Below are 26,128 nucleotides of genomic sequence, written 5' to 3' on the forward strand. Positions count from 1 at the left end.
ATTTATGGAAATCGAAATGCTATTAAAATGCTGTTAATGTCATGTTATCGCAGACCATATTCGCCAAATGTTATTTTACTCCGGATCGATCTTACTGTCATCGCATCCTGAAGGATGATAATTTTATCCTTTAGCCACAATTAAAAATGATAAATGTAATATTTTTGTTTGACCATTTTAAGCATGTATACTGATTTTAGTAAATAAACTGTTGCACATCTTGTATTTTATTATTGGCTTTTTTATCCACATTATTTAATTTCTTTTGAATTTAATTCTTATGGGTTTCAGTTGAGTCTCTGTCCTGTATAATGGGGGGGGGGGGGGGGGGGGGGCTTGTTCAAAGTTCATTGCATTTTATTTTTCTGGATGGGTGTTCAATCCAATCTGACAAGACAAAGTGAGCTGAGATTTGAACTCCATAACAAGCTGAAATAAATAATCAGGGTTGGTGGGATGTAAAGGCACAGAGAAAGAGGCAAAACTGTGTCTTAATTATTTAAATTAATCACAAAAGCATTCACAAAAGCAATGTGTGAAACTTTTATTTCATTGCAGATGGATACTGTTCAACAAACTACTGGGACAGGATTAGGACACTCCTTTCCTTTAATCCAAAACTCAGTGGCATCTTGTCACTATTTCCACTGTAATTAATACATGAAGCTAGAAAAAAAAAAGATCTGGCACTCAAACTTCAATGATATGATAAAAACTGCTTTGATCATCAATAACTTATGTGATGCACTGATTGTGTAAAATTGTCAACTCAAGATGATTTCAACACCCAGTCTAAGCAGAATCAATTTTTTTTATCTCTTCTTTCCACCATAAACAATCTGTGATCAGGTTTAAAAACTGTCAAATTATCACACTAAAAAAGTGAACAACAGTTCTATAAACCAGATTCACACCTTCATTCTAACTTCAGGTGACATGATCTTGGATCACTTACTTTATCCAATCCATTATGCATAACACTGCAGTATATCTGCAGTATATCTGCTTCATGCCTTGTTTTTGGAAACCAAGACAGTTGAAGACCAGAGATCCAGCATCAGTCATGTCAGATGTGAAACGTCAAATGAAGTTGGACTGATCTGGACAAATGACATTGTGGGGCGTGATGATGTTGGACTGATCTGAAATCAGGTATAGTGATGGTCCGGGGTCAGGTGATGTTGACGGTGTGGGCTGCTCTGGGATGGCACGGTGTGGGCTGCTCTGGGATGGCACGGTGTGGGCTGCTCTGGGACGGCACGGTGTGGGCTGCTCTGGGGTCTGCTGTTTCAGAGCAGCAGGTTCAGGTCAGCCAGCAGAGAACCCACGTCAGCTATGGGAGCTCTCCAGTAATTGAATGAGGAAAACTCTGACAACTCGCCCTGCAGAAGGTTGCGTTTCCACGGTCAAAAACAAGAAAGTAAAACAGTAAATATGAATTCAGGATTTAGTATCCTGCAATATACACAAACCACTGATTTAAATGATTTAGCTGAGAATGCAGAGAGTGAACGGGTCACCTCATTGTCCTGATTCCAGCGCTGGGAGGTCTTTTCTTTTGTTTTGCTGCTGCTCGCTGGCTGACTGTTCGTCACACCGAGGTCCTCCAGCTCAGACAGGTCCAGGGATGGGATCGGCTGCCTCCAGAAGAGGAAGGAGTCATATTGACTGCTTGATTTTTCCATCATGTCTGTCAAAACAAAAAATTAACAATGCAAATGTGTAGAATACTAATAGGTAGTCTTGCAAAATGTTTGCAGTCAAACACAGCTGAAATCACTTCAGTGGAAACATTTACCACAAACCGACTATTTTACTCACTAGTAAAACACTTAAACCTTAGTTTTACAGTTTCTTACTAGAATGTAATTTAGTTTCATATGTGATAATCTCCGGGCCTATAAAAGGTGGCTACTTTTCAAATAAACCCATGAAACAAAGAGCAGTAATGAGATTTGTAAAAGCTGAGATAAGAGCTGATAATTTGAAGTGGAATGAAAGATTTGTTATTTAGATCATATTTTAAGCGCTCGTCAGTCGGTTACAATACATGATATGATGAAGATTTTTGGTTTGTCTCAGTCTGGCTCTGTTTCAGTGGGTGTGGTTCTGTATCAGGGACCGCCAGGTCCCCCATCAGTTATTTATGTGGCACTGATGCGGATTATTCCCCATACTAAAACAGAAACTAGGTCATCACATTTCGGCAGACTAAAAAAAAACCCGCCACCAAACGCTATTCATATTAACGCCAAAATTATTTTTGGGCGGCTTTTATTCTGGGACTGAGATGCTGATGCATCGTCCTGGCCTGCAGACGATGACCAGACGAAAAGCCAGTACTCAAGTTGCCAATGGATGAAAAAGGGTCAGGGGTAAAGAAAATGTTACCAATTTCTGTTGCGGTTATTGATCATTGGCTTCTCAGAGTGGATAAGGCGTTGGCCGGCGCCCAGGCGTCGGGGGGGAAAATGAGGACACATATTTAGAAGATTAAAAAAAAATAACAGGCTACGTTTTATATAAAAATTCGTATAAAATTTTGTATAAAAATCGAGCTCTTAGCTCTGAATATTAACAGCTCTTTTCATTTTTCATTTAGCTAATTTACAGTAAACTGAAACATCACAAGATTGAAACATAAAAAATATCAAACCGAAATAGCAACAAAAAATAAATTTAAAAAAATTGTTGATTTACCTTTTTATTGGCCAGATTCAGTTATTTTTCTCTGGGTTTTGCTGGTTTTGTAAGCCAGCTGATCTGATGGTTCTTTCTGGTGTCTTGCGCAGGTTAGATCAACTGAACTGAGTTAAATCACGGATTTATATACCAGGACTTCCTGTTGGGGATTTCAAAGTAAAGTTTTACTGCGTTTCAGTTTGGTTCGTGTTCTTTAGTGTTAGTCAGACTCATTTCTCACTAAATCTCAGATTGTCTTTTAATCACTATAACATATTCCAAAACGCAAAAAAAGTGACATTTCAATCAGCAAGTTGTCTGTGATTATAGATCAAATAATTTTTCGAATGTTGTGACTTTTATTTATTCAGAAAGTAAAAGTGTCCTGCTTGAATCAGAATCTTCAAAAACTGTGTCCCTGGAAAATGTTACCCCTTTCATTTTCCAAATGTAATAAGGTTGATCAGAGAGCAAAGACAATTTTCTTTTTACTTGTATTAGTAAGCAAAATAATAAAAGGTGTTAGTTTATGACGCACTTTATAAAAGTTCCCTGGATTGGATATAAATGCAAACACATCATCAGTTAAGTTGTTCATTTAAGCTTCGTCATCATCATTATTGATTATACCAAGGCTTCTAAAACTAGCTCGTATTTATATGTATGTATATATATATATATATGTATATATATGTATATATATATATATATATGTATATGTATGTATATATTCCAGCATAATATATATTTGGATTTTCTGCAACTGCAACAATTATGGAACAAAGAAGGGCTTATATTTTGAAATAGTGCAAATTTCCCTGTCGGGCTAACACGTTGGGTTTGACGATGACGTGCACATCTTGCAACCTTTACTTTTGTGTTAAAGTCTGTTAATAACTCTTGATAACAAAACCACAACAGCTGAGATGTTAATCAGTGGAACTCATGTTTAGTCCATCTGCAGCTTTAACATTTTCTGTAGACAAAACAATCAATTTAGCACATAACCCAATACACTAATAATGCTTAAAACAGTCACTGCGAATAGACCCCTTTCCGTGTTTGTAAACAAGATGTTAACAGAAGAAAGTGTTAGACTGAAATCACAGTTTAACATTGCAGATTTAGATTCGGTGCATGACGTAAGATATAGGATAAGGCTTTATCAAGTTTGATCAATAAGATTGTTTCATCTTCTAAAAAAGGAAAGAAAGGGAAAACGTGGTTCCTTTAGGATCAGTGTTTTAAAGATGATGGTCAGATTGCTGTTGCGTGGACTGTAAACCTGACAGTGTGATGTGTGTGTTCTACCAACGGGGGGCGCTGTTGATGAATAAACAACATAAGGAGGGCGGGAAGAGCGATAGACGTAGGGGAGAAAAAAACCCCGAAAGTCTGGAGAAAAAAGAGGCTGTATTTCCTGGTGGGAGCCACACCTCACAAAGGGAAGGCTGTCAGAGCCGCAGCTGATCTCACTTTCCCTCCAGCCCCGGTGTCTGCTGCTGCTCTCTGGTGAGTCTGCTGAGCCTTTACTGCTTAAAACTGCTGCCAGCCACTTTACACTTTATATAGGATCACAGGAGGGGAACAAATCAGTTAAATGCGTTGAAATATGTCGGGTGAAGCTACCAGTTTGGATCTGTCAATAATTAATCTCATGTGTACAAACGCAGGACTGCTGTCCGACATTTTTGTAGACTCAGACTTTATCCTACAATGTTGCCTATTGAATCGCTGTTTTTTAGATGCCAGGATGTGCTCTCCTTTGGCCATAAATAAGCGGTGATGAATAGACGTGTAATTACAGATGAACAGAGCAGGACTGTGGGAACCACCTCGACTGCTGTTAAGGTTGTTTTTTTTCTGTGATCTTTCAATTTCATATTTAGTATTTAGTCTGCATGTCAGTTTTGGAGACTGTTTGACTGTTTTTCCTCCTCTGAGAGTTCCGTTGGCCGTCGAGCCGCACAAACCCACATTTAGACCACATTGCGTTCATTATCATGTCACGGCATCTGCTGATTTGCATGATCATGACCCCAGTTCTATTGCAGTAAGGAAAATCAAGATAACGTGTTTGAACTCCTGGTATCAAAGCTTGGTCGGCTTTTCAGGTTTTATACAAAGGTTTAGAAACTAGTAGCAATAAAAGTCGTCCATGACCAGAACATCAGGGCTGAAGGTCGAGGTCACAGACACAAACTCCTGTGACTGTCAGAGTCAGGATGGACGCTCAAGTGTTTCCGGACAGACGGAAATAAACCCTGCTCTGAGTCTGGTTAGCCCCCTTTCTGGATCTGGAGTGTGAAGATCCCGGTCTGGGTCTGAGTTTGGAGGACAGAGTTGTGGGGAGATGAGCGGAAAACTGCACGGCTCTGTTCTGCAGAGAGGAAACTTTTTTTTTGTTGCTCATTTTTGGAACCCCTCCAGTTTCCACTGGGATTTACATTGCTGTAGATGAAATGTGGATCTTGTGAGTTTACAGATGTTTCCGAGCCTGCAGCTGCAGGGACACGTGGACGCCGTCAGAGAGATGGAGTGACCCAGTTCTGGCACTGATCTCTTCACAGATAACCCACTTCATGTTGTTTGCAGCACTGGGATGCTTTTATCTGGATTTCCATAAACTGGACTGTCAAAGAATGAAAAGTTTTCTCCTTTTTGTCTTTTCAAAAGAAAAAACAATTTAATGCCGAGTCCTGGTTGATCCAGGCGCATTCATGGCAGGTGTATTTGCTGGATTTGTTTGTTTTAATCTTAGTATTGGGGTTAGCTCATACATTGTTTTGTACTACTTCCTGGAGGATTTCTTTTTTCTCTTTTTCAGACTTCTGTCTGGACATTATCTCTGGCTAATGTCTAAATATTCTTTTTTATTTTGGTTTCTTTCATTTTTCTTTATTAACCGGGGCAAGTTTTCTAATTTTAGTTTTGGATTAGTTCTGGTTATTTTCCAGTGTTTACGTATTGTGTGTGTAACGTGTGTCTGGTTGGTGTCCTCATTGTTTGTTTTAAGTTTCCGGATAGATTTTTTTTTCAATTTTGTAAGCGTGTCGTTAAGTGTTTCTTGGTTCCCACGGCGGGCGCTGACTCACTTGTGCAGATCTGGAGGTGAAACTATCACTTGACTGTTTTGGTTTCTGTACAAACGGCTCAGGACCAGACACGGATGTGTGTCATCACTCTTCACCTTTGTGAGGAGTGAACACTTCTCTGATCTCACCCTTTCAACAAGTCGGATCAGTGAAATGGCTGCAGATGATTTCAGGACTTTATTTTTCTTTCTTTTGGCCTGCTTCAGCGTTCGGGTGTCCAGCTGGTTCTTCCTGCAGACGGCAGGAACAGCTCGTGGTGCTGGACTCTGACCTCGGTCAGCATGTTTGTATGAAGATCAAACTGGTTCTGGTCTCGGTTCTGACCATGTTTGGGGGAAACAGTTTAAACATGGCTCTACATGGGATCACTGCCATCATAAATGCTGTTATCTGAATACAGATGGTGGCGCGATAAAAGCAAGTATCTGATGACGGCATGCTGTTTGATGTTTCCCAAAACACAAGTTCAGAGGTGAAATGTTTCACTTAGGTCTAGATAAAATTAGTTCAAAACAAAAGACAGAAGAAGATGGAGCTTGTAGTCTCATGAATTTATATTTAGAGCATTCTCTGTTGGACCAGTAGACTCATGTCGCTTTAAGGTGTGTAGGGGAGATTTATCTGAGCAGAGGAGTGAAAGCTGCTCGTTGTATTAAAACAGGATGGCCGACCGTTAACCAGTCGGAAAGTTTTCTCCTTAAAGTGTCTGAATGAAAAGACCCCATTGTGAACATCTCTCTCTCTCTCTCTCTCTCTCTCTCTCTCTCTCTCTCTCTCTCTCTCTCTCTCTCTCTCTCTCTCTCTCTCTCTCTCTCCCTCTCTCTCTCTTTCTCTGCTTAACAACTGTAGCTAATAATCTCTTTACCACTCAAACGGCTGTGCATTCATGGCCCAGCAAAGCCTGGCCTTCACACACACTCACCACGGACCCGGTCATGGCTGTGTCAGGCCTTTAGTCGCTTCTTTGAAGTGGGACAGAACATGCAAATTGCAATCTACTGCAGCTTTTCTGAATCAATCAGAAACATGTAAGAACATCCATTTTTATGTAACTCAGTGCTGGTCAAAGTTACAAAACAATACTACTACAAGGTAGTTTTATCTTCCTCTCAGGGAGCGTGATTAAGTGCAGCTGGGAGACTCTGTGTGCCAACATGAACACGGTTTCTTTGACGGCACCCATTGGATTGCCCAAGAGGGAAAGTCTAGGAAGCTCAGAGCAGGTCTGAGAAAGTGCTTGTTCATTTACATCAGACAGGGATGTGTCATGAAACCACGACTAAATAACTGTTGGTTTCATATTTTTTTATTGATCTTTTTAGAAAAAACAACGTACAATGATAACATGGAATCATTTGAGACAACTGTATGTAATTTAAAGGTAGGGTAAGGGGTTTTGTGCCATGTCTAAGCCCTTTTTTTCCCTTTCTCACAGATGGTGAGAATATTTCAGCACCATCTGCTGAGTACGCTGGTAAAAAAGCCAGCATGGTTTTCAAGCTCATCTGTAGCTTTGTAAAGTGGGAGCAGACGGGCAGCACCTGCCCTCACGACCATAGCTAGCTTCGCCCTCACGACCATAGCAAGCATCGCCCTCATGACCATAGCTAGCATCACCCTCACGACCATAGCTAGCATCGCCCTCACCACCATGAGGTCCCGCTGTGTGTGACCGGGGAGCGGGAGCCGTTAGTCTGCTGCTGCTGCTGCTGCTGCTGCTCTCTGCCCAGCAGCCTCTGCAGCAGCAGCAGCCCGGGGGGACACGTGAACAGCCGCAGCCGTGAAAAGCCGCAGCAGCTCCAGCTCGGAAGCTGTATGGGGTCCGTGGGGATGTAGGCGTCTCACGGCGAGGGCGGAGAGTGCCGGTGAACGGCAGCGCGCTGCGGTGCCGTGCCGTCTCTGTTGCCGCAGCTACGCCGTACCCTACGGCGTAGACGCCGTAAGCTACGGCGTAGACGCCGTAGGCTGCGCCGTAGCTGTGGCTTTAGAGCCTGCTTTAGAGCCTGCAGCGCACCGCAGCGCTGCCGTGCCGTGCTTTTGGGCATGATGCACGTTTGGGTGGGCACAGCCCCCCCCTGCCCCCCTAAAACCGGCCTCGCTTACAGGTGAATGAGACATGGGGTAGTTTTGCTGTAAATGTGCTGTCCAAAATGTTTAATAATCGTATGCGCGTTCGTGTTTGTGGGGGCGAGGCTTTGGACGGAGCGCTCGTGGGTGGGGGCGGGGGGGGGGCGGGGCTTAGAGGAAGCGCCACTTTCAAATCTTGCTAGCTCTAGGAAGTTGCATAGAATAACTTTAATATGGCACTTTATTAAGTTTTTTTTTTTTTTTTTTTTTTCTTATTGATCTTTTTAGAAAAAACAACATACAATGATAACATGGAAACATGTAATCAAAGATACGCATTATACATTGTCCCCTTTTTTTTTTCTTTTTTTTTAAACACACAAAACCTAACTAAGGAACAGAGTCTCTGTAAGTTTTAATATTTTTTCAGGCATAAAGGTAACCTTAAGATCCGCAACCGGGGCTCAGTTTATCCAAATAACGCCTGTTAAGAAATTTGACCCGATGTTTTCGGAGATGAGAATAGCCGCCGGCTCCGAGGAGCAGCAGCAGCTCACAGCCCGAGAATAGACGTATCCGCCGGGTCAAGCTGCTCCGTCGTCCCGGGAGAGAGTTTCTCTCCCGGGACGCAGCTCTGTTGAGAATTACGCTGGCTGAAATAAATAATTTAGGAAGATGTTGGTTTAATAGATGAAATCTAACAGTTGTAGCTACGCCTGTTAAGAAATTTGCTCCGAAATTTAGAGATTTCTGTCTGCCGGCTCCGGAGCTTGGGTCCGCGTTACATCGACGCAGACCTTACGGCGTAGGTTATGTAACCTACGCCGTAGGCTCTGCGTTGGTGTAACGCGGAACCATAAATCCCTTTATTCTGGCGTGATCTTCGGCAACTTTATCTGAAAGTGTGTAAATGACCCAGATAACAGCTGGATTCCTTTGTGGTTTCTGAAGACTATTATATCAGAAACATCCAAAACAAATCTGACGAGTCACAGGATTATTTCTCTCTATTTCTCTGAGACGAGTCTGCCTGTTTGCCTTCGGTCGGCGAGTCAAATCGACGCAGAGCCTACAGCAAAAGCATTCTGGGAAATTTTCATATCCCCTTGCTCGCCAAGTGAGCATCTGAAATCCCTCGATCCGTAGGGGCTATTCTCAGCCCCTAGCCCTCGTTATGCCCCCTCCCCCTTGGTGAAAAGAGGAATTGGGACACCACTACCTTCACGGGAACGCGCAAAGGTTAGGCTTAGTAAAGAAAACGAGGGCGAGGGGTTCAATTGGGACGCAGCCTAAGAAGGATTGTCTCGTCAGCTTCAATTATAACTTTTAAAGGATGTTAAAAATCCATCAGTCCAACTAAAATAATAGTATTAAAATGCATGTAAACATTTTAGTCCAACTGAACTGGAACTAAACCCACAGTCTCAGTCGGACTACAATGCCCAGGTAGTGATGTTATGGAAGCTAAAGCATACGGGACATATTAAATGCACAGAAATGTCCAATTCACCGTTGATGGTTTTTTCCATTTTGCTATCACCAACTAAACGAAAGCTTCATGAGCTGTTTTGGTGAAATAGTTCAACCAGAAAAAGCTGATGCTAATCAGCTGAAAGTGGGCGCTAAGGCCAGCCATGGTGGTGGAGTCTGGTTGACTTTGGTCGATAAATTCATCTCTTCTCCTGCGTGTATTTTGGAACAAAAAGAGTCTAATTAAAGGGAACAGTCAATCTACCGCCTTAGATCAACTCATCTGTGGATGTACATATATTAATTAAAGGACCAGAAGTAAACTTGAATAGTAGAGTAGATGAGAGCTATAGATGTGTGATTATTTTCTTTTCTCTCTTTCTAAGAGAAATACTATTAAAGCGGATTGAACAAAGAAATGGGAAGACTAAGTTAGTCTATCAGTTAACAACAAGAGAGTTGTGCAACTGTTTTCCCAAATTGTATCAATGCATGTAAGTAAATACATGCCGATACATGGTAAAAGGGGGGACCGTCCTGCCTTATGATCCTGGTCCTGGTCCAGGTCCTGGTCCGGGTCCTGGTCCAGGTCCAGGTCCAGGTCCAGGTCCAGGTCCAGGTCCTGGTCCTGGTCCTGGTCCTGGTCCTGGTCCTGGTCCAGGTCCCCCCTTATGATCCTGGTCCAGGTCCAGGTCCAGGTCCCCCCTTATGATCCTGGTCCTGATCCAGGTCCTGGTCCAGGTCCTGGTCCAGGTCCTGGTCCAGGTCCAGGTCCCCCCTTATGTTCCAGGTCCAGGTCCAGGTCCAGGTTCAGGTCCCCCCTTATGATCCTGGTCCTGATCCAGGTCCTGGTCCAGGTCCAGGTCCCCCCTTATGATCCTGGTCCTGGTCCAGGTCCTGGTCCAGGTCCAGGTCCCCCCTTATGATCCTGGTCCTGGTCCAGGTCCTGGTCCAGGTCCTGGTCCAGGTCCAGGTCCCCCCTTATGATCCTGGTCCTGGTCCAGGTCCTGGTCCGGGTCCTGGTCCAGGTCCAGGTCCAGGTCCAGGTCCAGGTCCAGGTCCAGGTCCAGGTCCAGGTCCAGGTCCAGGTCCAGGTCCAGGTCCTGGTCCTGGTCCTGGTCCTGGTCCAGGTCCCCCCTTATGATCCTGGTCCTGGTCCAGGTCCTGGTCCAGGTCCAGGTCCCCCCTTATGATCCTGGTCCTGATCCAGGTCCTGGTCCAGGTCCAGGTCCCCCCTTATGTTCCAGGTCCAGGTCCAGGTTCAGGTCCAGGTCCCCCCTTATGATCCTGGTCCTGGTCCAGGTTTCTTCCCTCCTAAAGGGGAGTTTTTCTTGCCACTGTTTGGCTTAAGGTTTTTCTCCCACTATGGGAGTTTTTACCTGCCATTGTTTATGTAATAACTGCTCGGGGGTTTATGTTTATGTTCTGGTCTCTGGAAAGAGCCTAGAGACAACTGTTGTATTAGACGCTATATAAATAAAATTGAATTGAATTGAATTAAATAATGACCCTCTCAAAACCTCATCTTGATTTTTATGTTAGGTCTGTGTGGATTCAAATGAACGTTCCTATTTATTCCAAGTAGATATGTAACCAGAACTCTGCAGATCTCTGGTCATGGTGCAACATGCCATTCATTCACATATTTGGCGTGCTGCATTTCCAATCTGGACCCCGTGTAGTTCTCAAAGTAATTTTGTGCTTAAGAAGTTGTTATTAAACACTTTCCGTCATGCTTAATTATCTTTATGTTCAAAACCCCCTTGCCAAACTTCGCATGCTGGGAAATTCTTAATGTGTTGCTTAGTTAGCTTTAATTAGTAAATGTAACGAGTGGAGAGAAAGGCCATGAGCAGTCAGAATGTGTGATCTGAGGTCTGAAGATATTATTTTAATTTGATATTGGTCAGCTGTGCAGTAAAAAACCCAAAGTTCATTAAAAGCATTAAAAAAATCTTGTGCAACTCATTCATTTTGGAGGGTATGTGCATACAACAATGTTTGGTCGCTGTGGTAACAGAGGTAATTACTGAGCGCTTTATTAGGCCCACCCACGCAGCCTGCTTTTATTGTTTCTGAAGCCGCCGATCTCCTGGATTTTCACTGCGACAGGTTTCAGAGCTTAGTCAGGGTGGTGAAGAAACACCTGATTAATGACAAAAGTCTGCGATCAGACTGGTTGGAGCTCCCAGGAAAACCTTGCAGACCCAGGTAACCGTCGTGACAGGACAGCTTGCAACACATCCAACTTTGAGCTGGATGGGCTGCATCAGGACGGGGGGGGGGGGGGGGACATCAGGTTGCACTGCTGTCAGCAGAGAACACAAATGCAAGCAAACACCCTGCTTTATGTAAACCAACCAGCTTGCTTTTGGTGATGTAATAATGCGGAGGATGTTTTCTAGGCTGGTCTGGGCTCTGATATCAGCGGTCATGGTCTGAACGCAGCAGCCCGCCTGGTTGTTGACTGTTTGCATAACTTTTATGGCAAAGAGTCAACCTTTTTCTAATACCTGCTTCCAAGAATAAGTATCACAAAGCAAAAGTTATTTTTAAAATGGTTCTGTGAATACGATGGAGACTGACAAAGCTGCACCACTGATATGGATGTAAAAGCATTTAGTGACACCCAAACATGTGAGTTGTGTTAGACTTGATGGTTTTTCCTCTCTCTCCAGAGATCTTGCCCTGCTCCTTCAAAGACGAGGCCCTCGTGTTTTTTTTCTTATCCAAAGCCGCTGACGCTATTAGATAAGCAGCGGCAGGAAGTGTGTGTCTGAGTTTAGAAAAAAGAGGAAGTGAAGCAGAAACCAGAGAATAACACTTCAGTCTGTCAGTTATTTAAGAATTTGGCTCAATAAAAGCCCCGAACAGTGTTTTTCAAACAACATGCCAACTTCACTTGGACCATCTACATATTGCTTTTTCTTTAATCCTCATTTCTTTTTTTTTTCTTTTCAAAAATATGTGCAAGCAGCAAACCAGTATGTTTATAAGGAACGTGTGGAATGGAAAGGGAAAGGCAAAATGAAAAGCATACCGGGTCTAGACGAGATGAAATAGATTAAAAGAATCATAAAAATCTTTTTGACCTTTGCACGGTGGTGTGGTGGCATCACAGCAAAGCGTTTCCTAGTTTTAATGTTGGCTTGGGGCCTTTCTATGCTAACTCCTTGTTACATTAAGTTGTAAAAAGATAACAGTTGCGTGCATAAATCATAAAGTATTGAAAGTATACGTGATTCTTTGGTACGGATAAAAGACAGAAAAAGAAGAATTAACTCCTCTGTCTTCACAAGTCAGGTATTCATTGCGGTTCAGCAAAGTGAGTCATCAAGCTGATGGGTCAGCTGTAAAACTGTCAGACGGCTCTGCAGGGCAAGTGGAGGTTTCTGCCTACTCCTCTCAGCTGCTGGAAGTGTGATCATTTGACACGTAAGCCGTAGTTCCTCCCAGACAAACTGCTGTTGTTTAGTGTGGTTGCAGCTGATTCTGCCCTAAGGCTGATGAACGGTCAGCTGGTCTCAGATCAGGAGGCCGGCACTGAGAAGGATAGGCTGATGACTGTTTGTTTGTTTGAATTGGAATCTGATGATCCAGAAAACATGAAACATCTGCAAACATAATCAGCCTGAAAAATATGGGATAAAATACTGGATGAAATAAAAAATGAAAGAAAGTCGCATTGAAAATGAAATAAAATCAATGAATCGTCTTCCAGATGCCAAACTTCTTCCGCACATTAAACAGGTTTCATTTAGCGAGGGCCCAGGGTTGTTTTCGGAGAGTCCTGGTTCCAGTACCAGGTATTGGGCCGAGACTAACCCCTGACTTGTGTTAGTTACTTGAAAGTGGTCCCTAAAAAAAGCTGTTGGGGCTGGAAAGTTCTCTTCTCATTCGTTTTTCAGTGTTGATGCAGACGAGAATAGCAAATAAAAATTGAGCAACAGTCTCTCCTCCATCCTTCTTGATCTTATTGTTTTTCATTTTCTTGATCTCTTCTTTTTTTTATTAGTGAAGAAAACTGTGCTTTAAGGCCCAATCCCAATTCAACTTCACTCGCCCTTCTTTTCTCCACTCGCCCTTCTTTTCTTCCCTAACCCCTAAAAAAGAAGGGGGAGATTTTAGGGCACTTGAGATCTAGGGCACTTGGCCCAGGTGCCTGTCCCATTTCTCCTACTCCCCCTCGTTTCCATCCCTACCCTGATCAGGAAGCTGAGAGCCAAAAGCTGTTTTAATTTCAGCTGTAGCGCTGTTAATATGGCACTTTATTAAGTTTTAATATTTTTTCAGGCATAAAGGTAACCTTAAGATCCGCAACCGGGGCTCAGTTTATCCAAATAACGCCTGTAAGAAATTTGACCCGATGTTTTCGGAGATGAGAATAGCCGCCGCCCCCGGGGAGCAGCAGCTCCTCACAGCCTGAGATCAGACGTGTCCGCCGGGTCAAGCCGTTGAGAATTACGGTGGCTGAAATACATCATTTAGGAAGATGTTGGTTTAATAGATGAAATCTAACAGTTGTAGCTACGCCTGTTAAGAAATTTGCTCAGAAATTTCGAGATTTCTGTCTGCCGGCTCCGGAGCTTGGGTCCGCGTTAAATCGACGCAGAGCCTACGGCGTAGGGTACGGCGTAAAGCGCGCGTCGCCGCGTACATCGACGCAGACCTTACGGCGTAGGTTACGTAACCTCCGCCGTAGGCTCTGCGTTGGTGTAACGCGGAACCACAAATCCCTTTATTCTGGTGTGATCTTCGGCAACTTTATCTGAAAGTGTGTAAATTACCCAGATAACAGCTGGATTATTTGTGGTTTCTGAAAACTATTATATCAGAAACATCCAAAACAAATCTGACGAGTCACAGGATTATTTCTCTCTATTTCTCTGAGACGAGTCTGCCTGTTTGCCTTCGGTCAGCGAGTCAAATCGACGCAGAGCCTACGGCGTAGTTTACGTAGCCTACGGCGTAGCTTACGTAGCCTACGGCGTAACCTAACAGCCTTTACTCCGGCGCGATCTTAGTGAACAACGGACAAAAAAGGGATTATGTACATTCACTGAGTGAATATTATGAAAGTAAAATATTGGTTTGTAACTAGAAATGTAATCAAAACGCATTTTTATGCAGAAACTAACTCAAAATATTGATTTTATTCCAAAAAAAAAAAGAAATGTCCGCCATGTTTTTTTTTTTGGATTCAGTCCGCAAATGACGACGAAAAGCATTCTGGGAAATTTTCATACCCCCTCGCTCGCGAAGTAAGCATCTGAAATCCCTCGATCCGTAGGGGCTATTCTCAGCCCCTAGCCCTTGTTATGCCCCCTCCCCCTAGGTGAAAAGAGGAATTGGGACACCACTACCTTCACGGGAACGCGCAAAAGTTAGGGTTAGTGAAGAAAACGAGGGCGAGGGGTTCAATTGGGACGCAGCCTAACACACCCAAGAGGCATGGATTGTTAGTGGTTAGGGTCCAGGACTGCGATGGACACAACAGACGAAAAGACCAAGCTGCAGATCCATCCTCATACATTTAGCTGTGGACCCTCCCCAATAAAAACTGGCCTATTGTAATTGTGAACACCAGTAATTCCTAAAATTCCCTGACTATGCCCCCACAGACGATACAAAGGTGTGAGAAGGGACGGTGTTTTACCCTGTCACAATGGCATCACGGGGCATGAACCAAAAAACAACTCAAACACTCATTCTGCTGCTTAGGAGGTTTAAATCGAATTACCACATCCGCGCTGCTACACATTTATCTCTTCATTTAGTTGCAAATTCACTCAGCCGTGTCCTGCAGACAGTTTGCATACTGCCCATTGTGTTCCAGAGACTTGGCTTACTGTCTGTGTCGGTGTGAACGGGGACACCTCATGAGAGTGTTTGTGCTTTTTCCTGGGTCTCAGAAGTTGTTTGCAGCGGCAATGTTATGATAAACCGTGAGAATGAAGACTATGGAAACTGAAAAAGCAGAAAAGGGCAGGAAAAAGCCCTATCTTTTGGGCTTTTACCTTTCACCTGACTTCCCTCTGCTGCACCGTTGATGCTAATTGAGTTTAAGCATGTGGAACTTGAGTCACACCAGACTTTAAACATAATCTGTAGAGAGCATTCATTACCCCAGCCTGACAGTAAAACTATTCAGCACAGCTTGTGATTGGAAGGAAGCATGACAACAATATGCAACGTTAAAATACATAAAGCACATGTTCTGGCACTGACCTGAGTCTCAGAGATATCCCTTCTGTGCGAAGATGAAAATTTGTGAATTTTACAAAAGATTACACATTTTTTCTCAAGTGATGGCTTGTTGAGAGAAATACAGGTTCTGAGTTTGAATACAAACAGTTTGTTCCTGACAGAGGAATTAATTATTGTGGTTGATAAAAACCTCTCTCTCTTTGGGAATTGTTTAGAGTTAATACAATTTTAACAAACTACTAAAGGAAATCTATTATAAAAACTGACGGTTGGGAATCGATATAAATGCCCATTTCCTTCAAGGCATATCACAACTAAAAGTTTTGAGTTCACAATTTAATAAACTGTGAATTGTTTGATTTCCAAACAGGAAGCATAGTTCTGGACCTTAAGAGCCCGGAGCTGAATTCCTCTCTGCTGATCTGTCTGGATGTGAAGCATGAAGCTACATGTTTCTGGCCTCCACATTCTTTCCTTATCATCTGCTGAAATGTATTGGAGGAACTCCAGACATTTCTCCTACAGGACCTGGGCAGATTGAGACCAGGAACGCAGCGTAACCATGCTCATAATCAGGAAATCTAGTGCCATCCTGTCAGAGAAAGCTCCTGCAGAATTCAGCTCTCCCCATTCCAACAGCATTTAAGCTGAGAGTTTCTCACAGTCTTGAAGTCACCTTGTCACGCGTTGCATTCAGGTGCATCACCCTCGTCCACGTCACGTGAGCCGTATTCAGTGATGCAAAATTACAGGCGTTTTATGCATGTGAACTCCCACAGGTGGAAGGTTGTTCTTTGTCTGTTTTGTGATTAATAAGACTTTTATCAATATGCTCCTTTTATTCTCTGAAGATGGAGTTCTGTGAGGTATAGTATTCATTCATTCATTATCTTACCCGCTTTATCCCTTGCGGGGTCACGGGGGTCTGCTGGAGCCTATCCCAGCTTATTTTAGGTGAGAGGCAGGAGGTGAGGTGAGGTATAGTATTTAATGCTTATTTAGCGTGTTACTTCTAGTAGAAGCAGCCACAGCGCTCTCAGTTGGAAGGATCAGGGAGGAATTCTGACGAGCAGCTTGGCTAACGGCTTCTTAGAAAGAGGCCAATGAAGGAGGGAGCAAATTCTCAAACTAATCAAACATTACATAGCTGCTATCTCGTGGATTTTTACACTGTGGTAGTTTGGGGTCACATAGTTACACAGAACAGTTCTTCAGAAAGAACAGGGAGTGACAAAACTGTTGCAAAAAGAGCAAAAACTGTAAAGTTTATAATAAAGATTTTTTTAAACTAGTTAAAATACTTGCTGCAGAAAGGAGTTAGATTTGATGGATGTAATAATAAATATCCACATACATTTGATAAGCAAACAGAAGATTAAAAGAAAAAGAAACAGAGGAGCTACTTGTGTGTAACCAGACTTCATTATGTAAACAACCTTTTGACTTGGTTTTATTTCACTAATCAGTTAGTCTGCACACCTTTCACCTGAGGGGATACATGTCAAATTACATATGTGTGTATTTGTCTTGAGGTCTCGAACACAAAAAGATTGAATCAGCAGCAGGAGTTTAGTTTGACTCCTCTGGATCAGTTAAAGTTGGTTTTATTACATCTGGAAATAACAAGGGCAAAACACCAGAAACACACACTTAGCTTCAACATTACAGCTGTGTGTGTGTGTGTGTGTGTGTGTGTGTGTGTGTGTGTGTGTGTGTGTGTGTGTGTGTGTGTGTGTGTGTGTGTGTGTGTGTGTGTGTGTGTGTGTGTGTGTGTGTGTGTGTGTGTGTGTGTGTGTGTGTGTGTGTGTGTGTGTGTGTGTGTATGTTACTTCCCGAACTGTGTTTGGACCACACCCAGTGTTTAGTCATGCTTAATGTGCTTGCTGTGTTGAAGTCTTGCAGGGTTTGGTTCCCATGCAGCTCGGCGAGGGCGCGTGTTCACGTCTTCCTATCTTTGAGAGGACTGTGGCAGAGGACGGTTTTGGGATTGTGGTGATTTTTGGATTGTAATGACTGTTTGAGAGTCAGAAGTATGTAAGCATTTGTTCCATTGCATCGTCGTTCGCAGGAATGTTTCCCTGGCACAGCCTTATTTGGACCTTGATGGTAGCTGATTTAAGTTGAGAGCGTAAATATCTCTGTAATTTCTGTGCTTTCAACAGTTGCTAAGAGACGTAGCTTTGAGTCAAAACATTTTTTATGAACAAAGGAAAGATTGGATAAAGTAAAACACCTGGATCATCAAGGCTTTGTGCAAAGCTTGTTAATAAAGACAATATTAAAACATTAAAAGAAAAGGGATTAATTGTCTGTCTGATTCATTTTTGTGTTGATTTGGGGACTTCAGGGATTTCATGATCCTATTCAGTAAGAAATCCAGTAAGATATAATAAATTTGAAACTGTCCGTCTTATCAAAATAAAAGAAAGAGCTCTATGTGATTGCTAAATACAAACTTGCACAACCAGATGCAACCCTCCCAAGAGAATAACTCATCTGTTTTGAAAGGAGGTGGAGCTTGAGAGAAAATTAGAAAATATTTAGGTTTTCCTTTTTCATCAGAAGTTATACAAATTGATATTTACATGCATGGAAAATGTTGCATCAATTGTGTGACTGCGATGCTCAAATCAGAATTGTAAAATACCTTTTTTTTTCTGTCCCCACAGATAAATCTTGAAGCTGCTGCTGTGAACTCATTTGGATTCTATCATTTCAGAGGATTTAATGCTTTTTTTCTTCTTCAGCTTCTGAGGATACAATTATTTTGCTTGTGTGGTTGTTTTTTTTTTTTTTTTTTTAGTTTGAACTCCCTGGAATCCTCCTAATTACATTGTCATCACTCTGAGGTGGGCTATATTTGGGGTTTCCGTCCTCTGACTGTCTACATCGGTCCAGTTTTTTTGTCTGGATGCCCCAGGATTATCCTCAGGCTGCAATTCCTCCTCCTGCCTGCAGGGCGGTAGCAGAGATTGACAGCCGGCCGCTGGACAGGCGGACTATCGGCATGAGCGACTTTTGGCACAAGATGGGCTGCTGCGTCGTTGCCAAACCACCACCGGTGAGAGACACACACAGTTTATGCCTTTATTTGTTGAGGTAATTCGTTAATTTGACCAATATATTGTATTTCTGATCTTGATTTGGGAAAATACAAAACCAAACCATTTTGATTCAAACCAAAATGTCAGGATGAACTAATCCGTGAGTGCTTTAAGAATATTGGAAGACAAGCTGTAGAGAATATTAACAAAATATACAGTCAAAAGTGAAAACTGATAACCTGAGACTGTAAAAAGTTTAAATAGCTCAGATATGATGTAATAAATAAGTGTTTGAAATCAATAAAAATATCAAATATCAGTTCATACTATATCAACGCAGAAAAGGTTGAGCTGCTAACTGATCACAACTCAATAAATCATCATCTAAAGCTAACTGAGGAAACTGATCAACTTAAGTCGTATGGTACTCATTTACGCACAGATATCTGGCCAACCAACAACAAAATCGATTCAGTCTGATTTCTTGCTGTCCTAGAGGTTTTAATGTCCTTAAAAATGAAAGGAAAAGTGTTTTTGATCCTGCCGTTAAGCATCCAAATAGGAGCGTCGTCAAAATGTTCACTTGCAGGGTGGTGCATGATTACACCACCACAGCTGTGTCAGGAAGAGCGCTGCCTCGCTCCAACGTTTCTGTATCACAGGAAATGCATTTGTAAGCACAAAACACAGACAGCCATCCATTTTTAAACAGTAAACGCTTACTACTCCATAAGTGTGCTGCTAAAAAGTTTAGATGACACAAAGTATAATCTAGTCAACCTCAAATTACTGTAACAGATACATTCCTGAAAGATTCAAACTCCAAATGGTCGTGAACCAACCCAAACATTGTCTGAAATTGTTGTAAATAGACTTTAAGATTACAAGCCTTTATACAGCGTGCACAGTTGAAATTATGATCATGTTAGAAGCTTGTTGTACTTCTGAATAAAGTCTTAAGTCTTAAGTTGAACCCTAAACCGAGTCCCCGGCAACCTGCTAAAATCCTTCCCAAGGTTGGGATGGGACACCATGTCCTCACTTTCCAGATGTGTCCAAACAAGTCCTGAAAGTCATACTGGTCTCCATAAAGTCTGGCAAACAAGAGCAGCCACACACATGCACACTTAAACACACCCGTACAGAGTAAACAGGTGGCAGAACTTCCTGTTTTACCTTGACCTCTGACCTGCAGCCATTTGGTTCCCACTTTCACACTTCATTTCACACGAAACAGCACAAAAACCACACAGTACAGACAGCGTACAGTCATGGCAGCAGGACAGGATACACCCAGAGGCCACGCTTTAATGAAAAGTAGTTATGATTCATTATTCAAGGCAGAAGTTTTCTTCTTAAACGTACCTTTGGTTTTGGACTTTTGCTGAGGCATTACAAGACATGTGAAGACATAAGCTAGTTAAGAGATTAAATGAGTATTTGTTTAGCAGAGAGAGTCAGAATCCTGCAGGCAGGGGAGCAAACACACCTCCATGTGGGCTTTACTACAGCACACGGTGTGTGTTCATGCTGCTGGGAGGAAGTTGCTGCGCTGCGTCTCTCTCCAGAGACCCTCTCTCCTTCCTCTGCCTGTATTTTTAGAGTGGTCTGTTTGTTCTATTGTGCCACTGCAACAATACACCTTTAATAACCACAGTCAGACACACAGCAATGCCAGCAGTGACTTCACTTGGGAAGTTAAGTCTGATTCTCTTAGTAAAGCTTCACTGTAAACTTCACACTCCGACAACTGATCCAGCTGTAGAAAATAACATGTAAAAAGGTTTCCTGTGAATGAACAGAAGGATTTTTCCACATGTGCTCCTCTTTCACACACCAGACTGTTTGGGGTCATTTTGAATTTCTTCAAAAGGAAATAATATAACAATTTAAAAGTTTTACTTTTACTTTTTCTGGACATGTTTATATATTTTTTCATCTATTTCGATCAATCAAACTATTCATAAAGTGAATAAAGGCAACCAAAGTACTGTGCGCGTGCGTGCGTGTGCGTGTCACTGTCATTGTTTCAGGCACCTCTGAGGTCATTTTGTGTTATTATTTTTATTACATGTATTTTGTCTCTTTGTGACCATTTTCATGTCTTCCTTTGTTTTTTTCCATCTCTTTCCTGCACATTGTGTCTCTTTTACAGTGCTAGCTTATCTTTTTGTGTCACTGTGTTTTTTTCTCCTTTTTGTGGTCTATCATTTATATTTTAACAGTAATTTGTGTCTGTTTCTATCCCTGTTGCACCTCTGTCTCATTTATCATCTCTTTTCAGCTTATTGTACCTTCATTTCTTTCTTTCCTTTTTTGCCTTGGTTAGCATGTTTGTGGTAATTTTTCTTCATAATCACTTTTTCAATCACTTGTTGTCTCTTTTGTTGCATTTTTTGAGGCTGCATTTTCAAGTGTGGCTGCTGTACTTCAGTACGGAGCTAACATGAAGTGTACTAAGCAGCGTGACTTGGGTTTGATGCTTCCTGCACAGCTGATCATCACTGACGCTACTTTGCAGGGCGTTTAAATACTACAGCAGACTGGATAAAATATGACTCCAAAGGGAGTCTGACCCCGTGAGGACGGAGCCTTTAGAGGGCATGTAGTTGATGTTACCAAACTTCTGTTGGTCTGTGAACAGCTGAGGATGTCCACACAGCAAAACCCAAGTCAGGGTGGGACCGCTTTTCTGTTTATATATACATAAATGTCTGTGATGACTCTCCTCAGCGTTTAATTTGAAATTCTAGTCCACTCCTGGCTTAAATGTAGATGAGTCAGACATTACATGGTGATGATTGTGGTGATGGAGTGCAGGGCCGTGTTCCTCTCCAACATGGAGGTTGCAAGGAGACTTTCTTCCTCCGTTTCTTCAGGCAGGCGGAATTACGTAACAAAACTGTTCTCAAATGAGATTATACCCCCGTTTGTCATGTCACAGATTACACACCTGTGTTTAAAATCTGACTTGATTAGCTATGTGAGCAGTGAAGAGATGTCCAGTTCAATGTTTGAAAAATTACTAGAAAAACGACCCAAGAAGAAGGAAAAGGACAATAAGTATGACGTAAGTGAGGGCCCGTGGGCCGGAAGACGGGACAGTACATGTGTCTCCTTCTGATCGGAAGACTGACTTTAAAAAGTGCTGTTTTGTTTCAACATTCTGCTGAAACATCCTGGAGAAATCAAGATCCTACATTTTTCCGGTCTGTCGGTGCTGCCAAGTTGGTTTTTCTGAACGGATGTTGCCATGGCTACGGCTGTTGCGGAGGAGGAGGAGGAAGCTGTAGGCTGAGAGATGATTCAGTCCCAGTTGGTCGACCACAGGATGCTGACATCTTTGTGTGTCAGGCGAGCAGTCTGCAGTGTGACGTCTGATTCAAGTTTCAACCATCAAAACAGAGATATTCCCACGTTATTGCAACGTTCATCAGCCAGGGAAACCAGCCTGAAGGAAACGCCAGAAAGTGAAAGTGAGCAGGCACCAGGTGCTTGATCTTCACTTTGACCTGAACGTCACTGTCAGGCTCGTACGTTCAAACTTTTAAAATGCCAAAGATTTCCAACCAACCAAAAGGAACCAGACTAATAAATAATTAAGATTGTTGCCTAGGTTAAATAATTTCATGGTTTAGTGTTTCCAGACTGATAAACTAGTGCAGGAACTCTTCAGTTACTGGCACTAGTGCATGGAATATGTACATGTTTCTCCTATTCATTATCCATTTTTCTTAAATGCTTAAATAAAACAATAGGAAATCAGATATGTGTTATGTGAAAAGGATGATGGAATGAATGATGAAAAGGAATCGGCACTAGACCGTGGGATGGAGACTTAAAGGGATTTATTTAGGTAGAGGGGGGTGAAGATAGCAGGAAGCCAAAGGTGTATCCCTGGTCCTGGTCCTGGTCCTGGTCCTGGTCCTGGTCCTGGTCCTGGTCCTGGTCCTGGTCCTGGTCCTGGTCCTGGTCCTGGTCCAGGTCCAGGTCCAGGTCCAGGTCCAAGGGCAGAGAAGAACCATAGAGGGGTCCAGGAGGGGTCCAGGAGGGGCCAGGAGGGGTCCAGGAGGGGCCAGGAGGGGTCCAGGAGGGGCAGGGGTCAAAGCTGGGCTGCTGAGCTGGGTTAGGCGCAGGTTTAAAAACCACTTTAAACCAGTTCACCATCTTAACTCTTATCTAGTCATCTTAAAATCAAAAATATATATATAAATGTAAAACAGAACATTACAGTATATATTCAATTCAATTCAATTCAATTTTATTTATATAGCGTCTAATACAACAGATGTTGTCTCTAGACGCTTTCCAGAGATCCAGAACATGAACATAAACATAAACCCCCGAGCAATTATTACATAAACAATGGCAGGTAAAAACTCCCCTAGTGGGAGAAAAGCCTTAAGCCAAACAGTGGCAAGGAAAAGGAAACATATACATAGAAATGATAGCTAATTCAAAGGCAAATGCATGAGGAATTACTTTTAACAACATTTATTTTACTTAAAATAAATATAATAAATAAATAGATATGTAAACGTGAAGCCAGTCTGGGTTCCTACAAATATCTGCAAAGCCCAAAGTTTCTTGTCGCCTCACAGACTTGACCTCTCTGTCATGAGCGATGTGTCACTTTGCTTCTGCCACATAAAAGCAACAATCCCGAGGAGCTGAGGCCTCTTAGATCAGGTCTTAGTGGCCGTGGCCGCGGCAGCGTGTGTTTCCACCACAGCACGACATGCTCAACTCTGGAGGCAGGATGGGATTTTAATGAGGGGTTTTCTGGCTGTTTGCCAAAGGTCAGGGTGAGAGATTTGGGCACGCTGACACTGACAATGGCCTGTACAACCAATGTACTGAAAAAATTAATTAAAGCGTGCGTGATTCATATTGTTTGATTTCTCTGACGTTATGTCGGGTTGCGTTTTGGTTCCAACTTGATAAGCAAAGGTGATGTGAGGCTATGAGTATGTCGACATGTGGAGACAGATCAGACACTCACAAGAGACAAATCATAGACGTAAACTATCACAGATCACTGAAATGCAGCTGCACTTTTTTTATTTGTCATGAGTTCCTGTTATTTTTTATGAATTATATCTGTCAAAGGAGCATTCACAGTGTTCTTGGTTTCCTTAGGGAACACACCTGCGTGTCCTCACTTGTAGCTGTGTTTACCAGCCTTGTCTTTACTCTACATCCGTCACGAGAAGTGAGACGTCTTTCAAAATGTCACCTTGAGACTGGTTTGTGATTACGTAGGAGAGAGCACCGAGGAGGCGATGGACACAAACAAGAGAAACGAGGAACGCCCCTTTAACAATGTAATTAACACGTGTGTTTGTGTCTGCATCTGCAGAAGAAGAAAAGGAGGAAGATCGATCGCACCATGATCGGGGAACCAACAAACTTCATCCACCTCACACACATCGGATCCGGAGAAATGTCCGAGGGCATGCAGCCGGTGAGACGACAGACAGCACGCTGCCGGCACTGAGCTCTGGGTTCGGACAGTTGTTACATTAACAAACATGCACAACACGAGCTGTAATAACATCATTAACATGGGTATTTAGGTGTTCATTAAACCTTATCTATTTAGAGTGATATAAAAAATAAAGAAGTTTCCCTTCATGGCCAAAATGAAACTAAAAGTATGACCTTTAAAAGGTGCTTCGGTTAGTAACTAACTAAAACGACAAGCTTCTGTTTTAGGACTCAGACTTGTATGCAGCCATTCCTGGATAAGTTTAGCTTATTGCTAATTTAATCTGCCCTATCAAATCAAGATTGTTCCAGCTGCATGGACAGGGATTCTCACCTGATTTTACCTTCAGTGTCAGTTTACAGTAAAACGATCGCTCCTTTGAATTCCAGGGACTTTCTGTGTGGGGTTTCCACGTCCTCCCCGGGCCTGTGTGGGTTTTCTCACAGGCAAAGCACATGCTCGGTCCACTGGCTATTTAGTTTAAGCATTTGTAGTTGTTTATCATGTCTGTCTCTAGGCAACTATCTGTGATGGATGGGCAACCTATTCCAGGGCCTTCCCCGCCTCGCTGGGACAGATCCCCCCCCTGCCCGACCAGAACTGTGTATCATTTGTACGGACATTAAAATAATGAAGTTGAACCATTCCGAATATTTATTGTCGCTACTAAACTTTTAGAATGCTGATATTTCACAACGGTCACAATAGATAAAATGTAATTATGAGTACGGACAGTTATGTTGGAGTCCTGAGTTTATGGCGTTTCTAAATCTACCACACACGTTATCTTTTTTGTTGTTGTTGTAGTTCGACCATAATATACACTCAATATCCAAATGATAAACCTTCAAAGACGATAGCAAACAAGTTATTATTTTATATATTAACTGTCACATGTTGAAAAGAAAGACCACAAGACATAATAATAATATAAATAATAACAGTCTGTGATTGGTGAACACACTGGGAACTGGCAACGTTTGGGCATCTATCTATTTCTTTTGTCTCGTGTTATATGACCGTATATTAGTCCGATTTAATAAAGTTCTTTTTGTCTCTGGTTTACAATTACTTTGCTAGTTCTTTTTTTCAGACAGTGTGTGTGTGTGTGTGTGTGTGTGTGTGTGTGTGTGTGTGTGTGTGTGTGTGTGTGTGTGTGTGTGTGTGTGTGTGTGTGTGTGTGTGTGTGTGTGTGTGTGTGTGTGTGTGTAAGGAAAGGTCATGGGGTACTGCATCCTTCCTCCTTCTATTTTGGCTTTTGGGTCTTACATTTGGTGTATGGAAATGCCTCAACCATGATAGTCAACATCCACCACAGCGAAGCAAGAACCATATAATTAAATAATTACTTAATTAATCAAATTAGATATATTTCAAACTTAAGGCAAACAAAAAGAACAAGAAGACAGATATAAAGTGAATATTTAAAAGAAAAACAACTGTTCAATGAATGAGAAAGGTCACATTTAACATGAAAACCCCTAGTCAGCTGTCGCAGCATGCCATCATGAGATTATCTCATCATTTTGCAGATGTTTCCAGTAAGTAGGTACTATTTTTACTGCGGTGAGGCCAGACAACAAAGATGTCCTTCCTCACTGTTGCCAAAGTGCATCTGTACCGGTAGCCAAAAATCATCTAACTTCAGTTAGGCTTCATCTTCATCCACAATAGTTTTTTTCTGATTATCAAGGTTTTTATGTTTGCGTGTCCTTTGTGTTGGCAAAGTTACATATTAATAAATTGTTGTTGCTTTTTTACAGTCTGGATCAGTCCAGGAGCAGATGAGATCCAAAGGCCCAAACATGAATGGCAGGAACAGCATGTTATAGCCGGTAAATACAAAAACAAACACTTAATTCCCCTGTTGTGTCAGCTGTGTCTTGCTACTCTTAAAAAGCAGCAACACTCGCATGTAAACTCAGTTTACGACCTGTGTCTTTGTTGGCGTTTGTTCTCTGTGCTGTGTAATGAAACCCCCCAACACTAGGTGGCAGTGCAGGTTCTCTTCATCAGCGCTATAGCGCTAGCACTGCCCAGCTTCTGCTAAATAGCTCACACTTAAGAAAGCAGAA

The 26,128-nt window shown here is 42.4% G+C and overlaps 2 protein-coding genes across 3 annotated transcripts in view; one reads left to right on the forward strand and one right to left on the reverse strand.

The window, feature by feature from the left end:
- Positions 1-529: 529 nt before the first annotated feature.
- mllt11 (MLLT11 transcription factor 7 cofactor) lies at positions 530-2,816 on the reverse strand. Of its 2 annotated transcripts, XM_061741690.1 has the most exons (4): positions 2,701-2,798; positions 2,392-2,420; positions 1,521-1,690; positions 530-1,382 (listed from the first exon to the last, which is right to left on the reverse strand). In XM_061741690.1, exons 3-4 carry the CDS (start codon positions 1,686-1,688, stop codon positions 1,290-1,292), a joined length of 261 nt encoding a protein of 86 aa, XP_061597674.1. In that variant the 5' UTR covers positions 1,689-1,690; positions 2,392-2,420; positions 2,701-2,798; the 3' UTR covers positions 530-1,289. The 2 variants fall into 2 exon arrangements, with proteins under 2 accessions (XP_061597674.1, XP_061597673.1); XM_061741689.1 differs by lacking the exon at positions 2,392-2,420 and having other exon boundaries at positions 2,701-2,816.
- Positions 2,817-4,111: 1,295 nt separating this feature from the next.
- cdc42se1 (CDC42 small effector 1) overlaps positions 4,112-26,128 on the forward strand; it is a 28,950-nt gene continuing 6,933 nt past the window's right edge. Inside the window, exons 1-4 of the mRNA XM_061741974.1 lie at positions 4,112-4,194; positions 18,191-18,582; positions 23,925-24,029; positions 25,817-25,888. Of these exons, the coding sequence (XP_061597958.1) occupies positions 18,433-18,582; positions 23,925-24,029; positions 25,817-25,885 (324 nt within the window). The 5' untranslated portion in view covers positions 4,112-4,194; positions 18,191-18,432 and the 3' untranslated portion in view covers positions 25,886-25,888. The remainder of the gene's footprint in view (positions 4,195-18,190; positions 18,583-23,924; positions 24,030-25,816; positions 25,889-26,128) is intronic.

The sequence above is a fragment of the Cololabis saira genome, chromosome 15 (genome assembly GCF_033807715.1).
Source record: "Cololabis saira isolate AMF1-May2022 chromosome 15, fColSai1.1, whole genome shotgun sequence".
Lineage (NCBI taxonomy): Eukaryota > Metazoa > Chordata > Actinopteri > Beloniformes > Belonidae > Cololabis > Cololabis saira.

Coding starts and splice junctions, on each gene's coding strand:
- mllt11 (XM_061741689.1), bottom strand. CDS start 1,688: ATGATGGAAAAATCAAGCAGTCAATATGACTCCTTCCTCTTCTGGAGG. Junction 1,383..1,520: donor GCTGGAATCAGGACAATGAG/GTGACCCGTTCA, acceptor AACCTTCTGCAG/GGCGAGTTGTCAGAGTTTTC.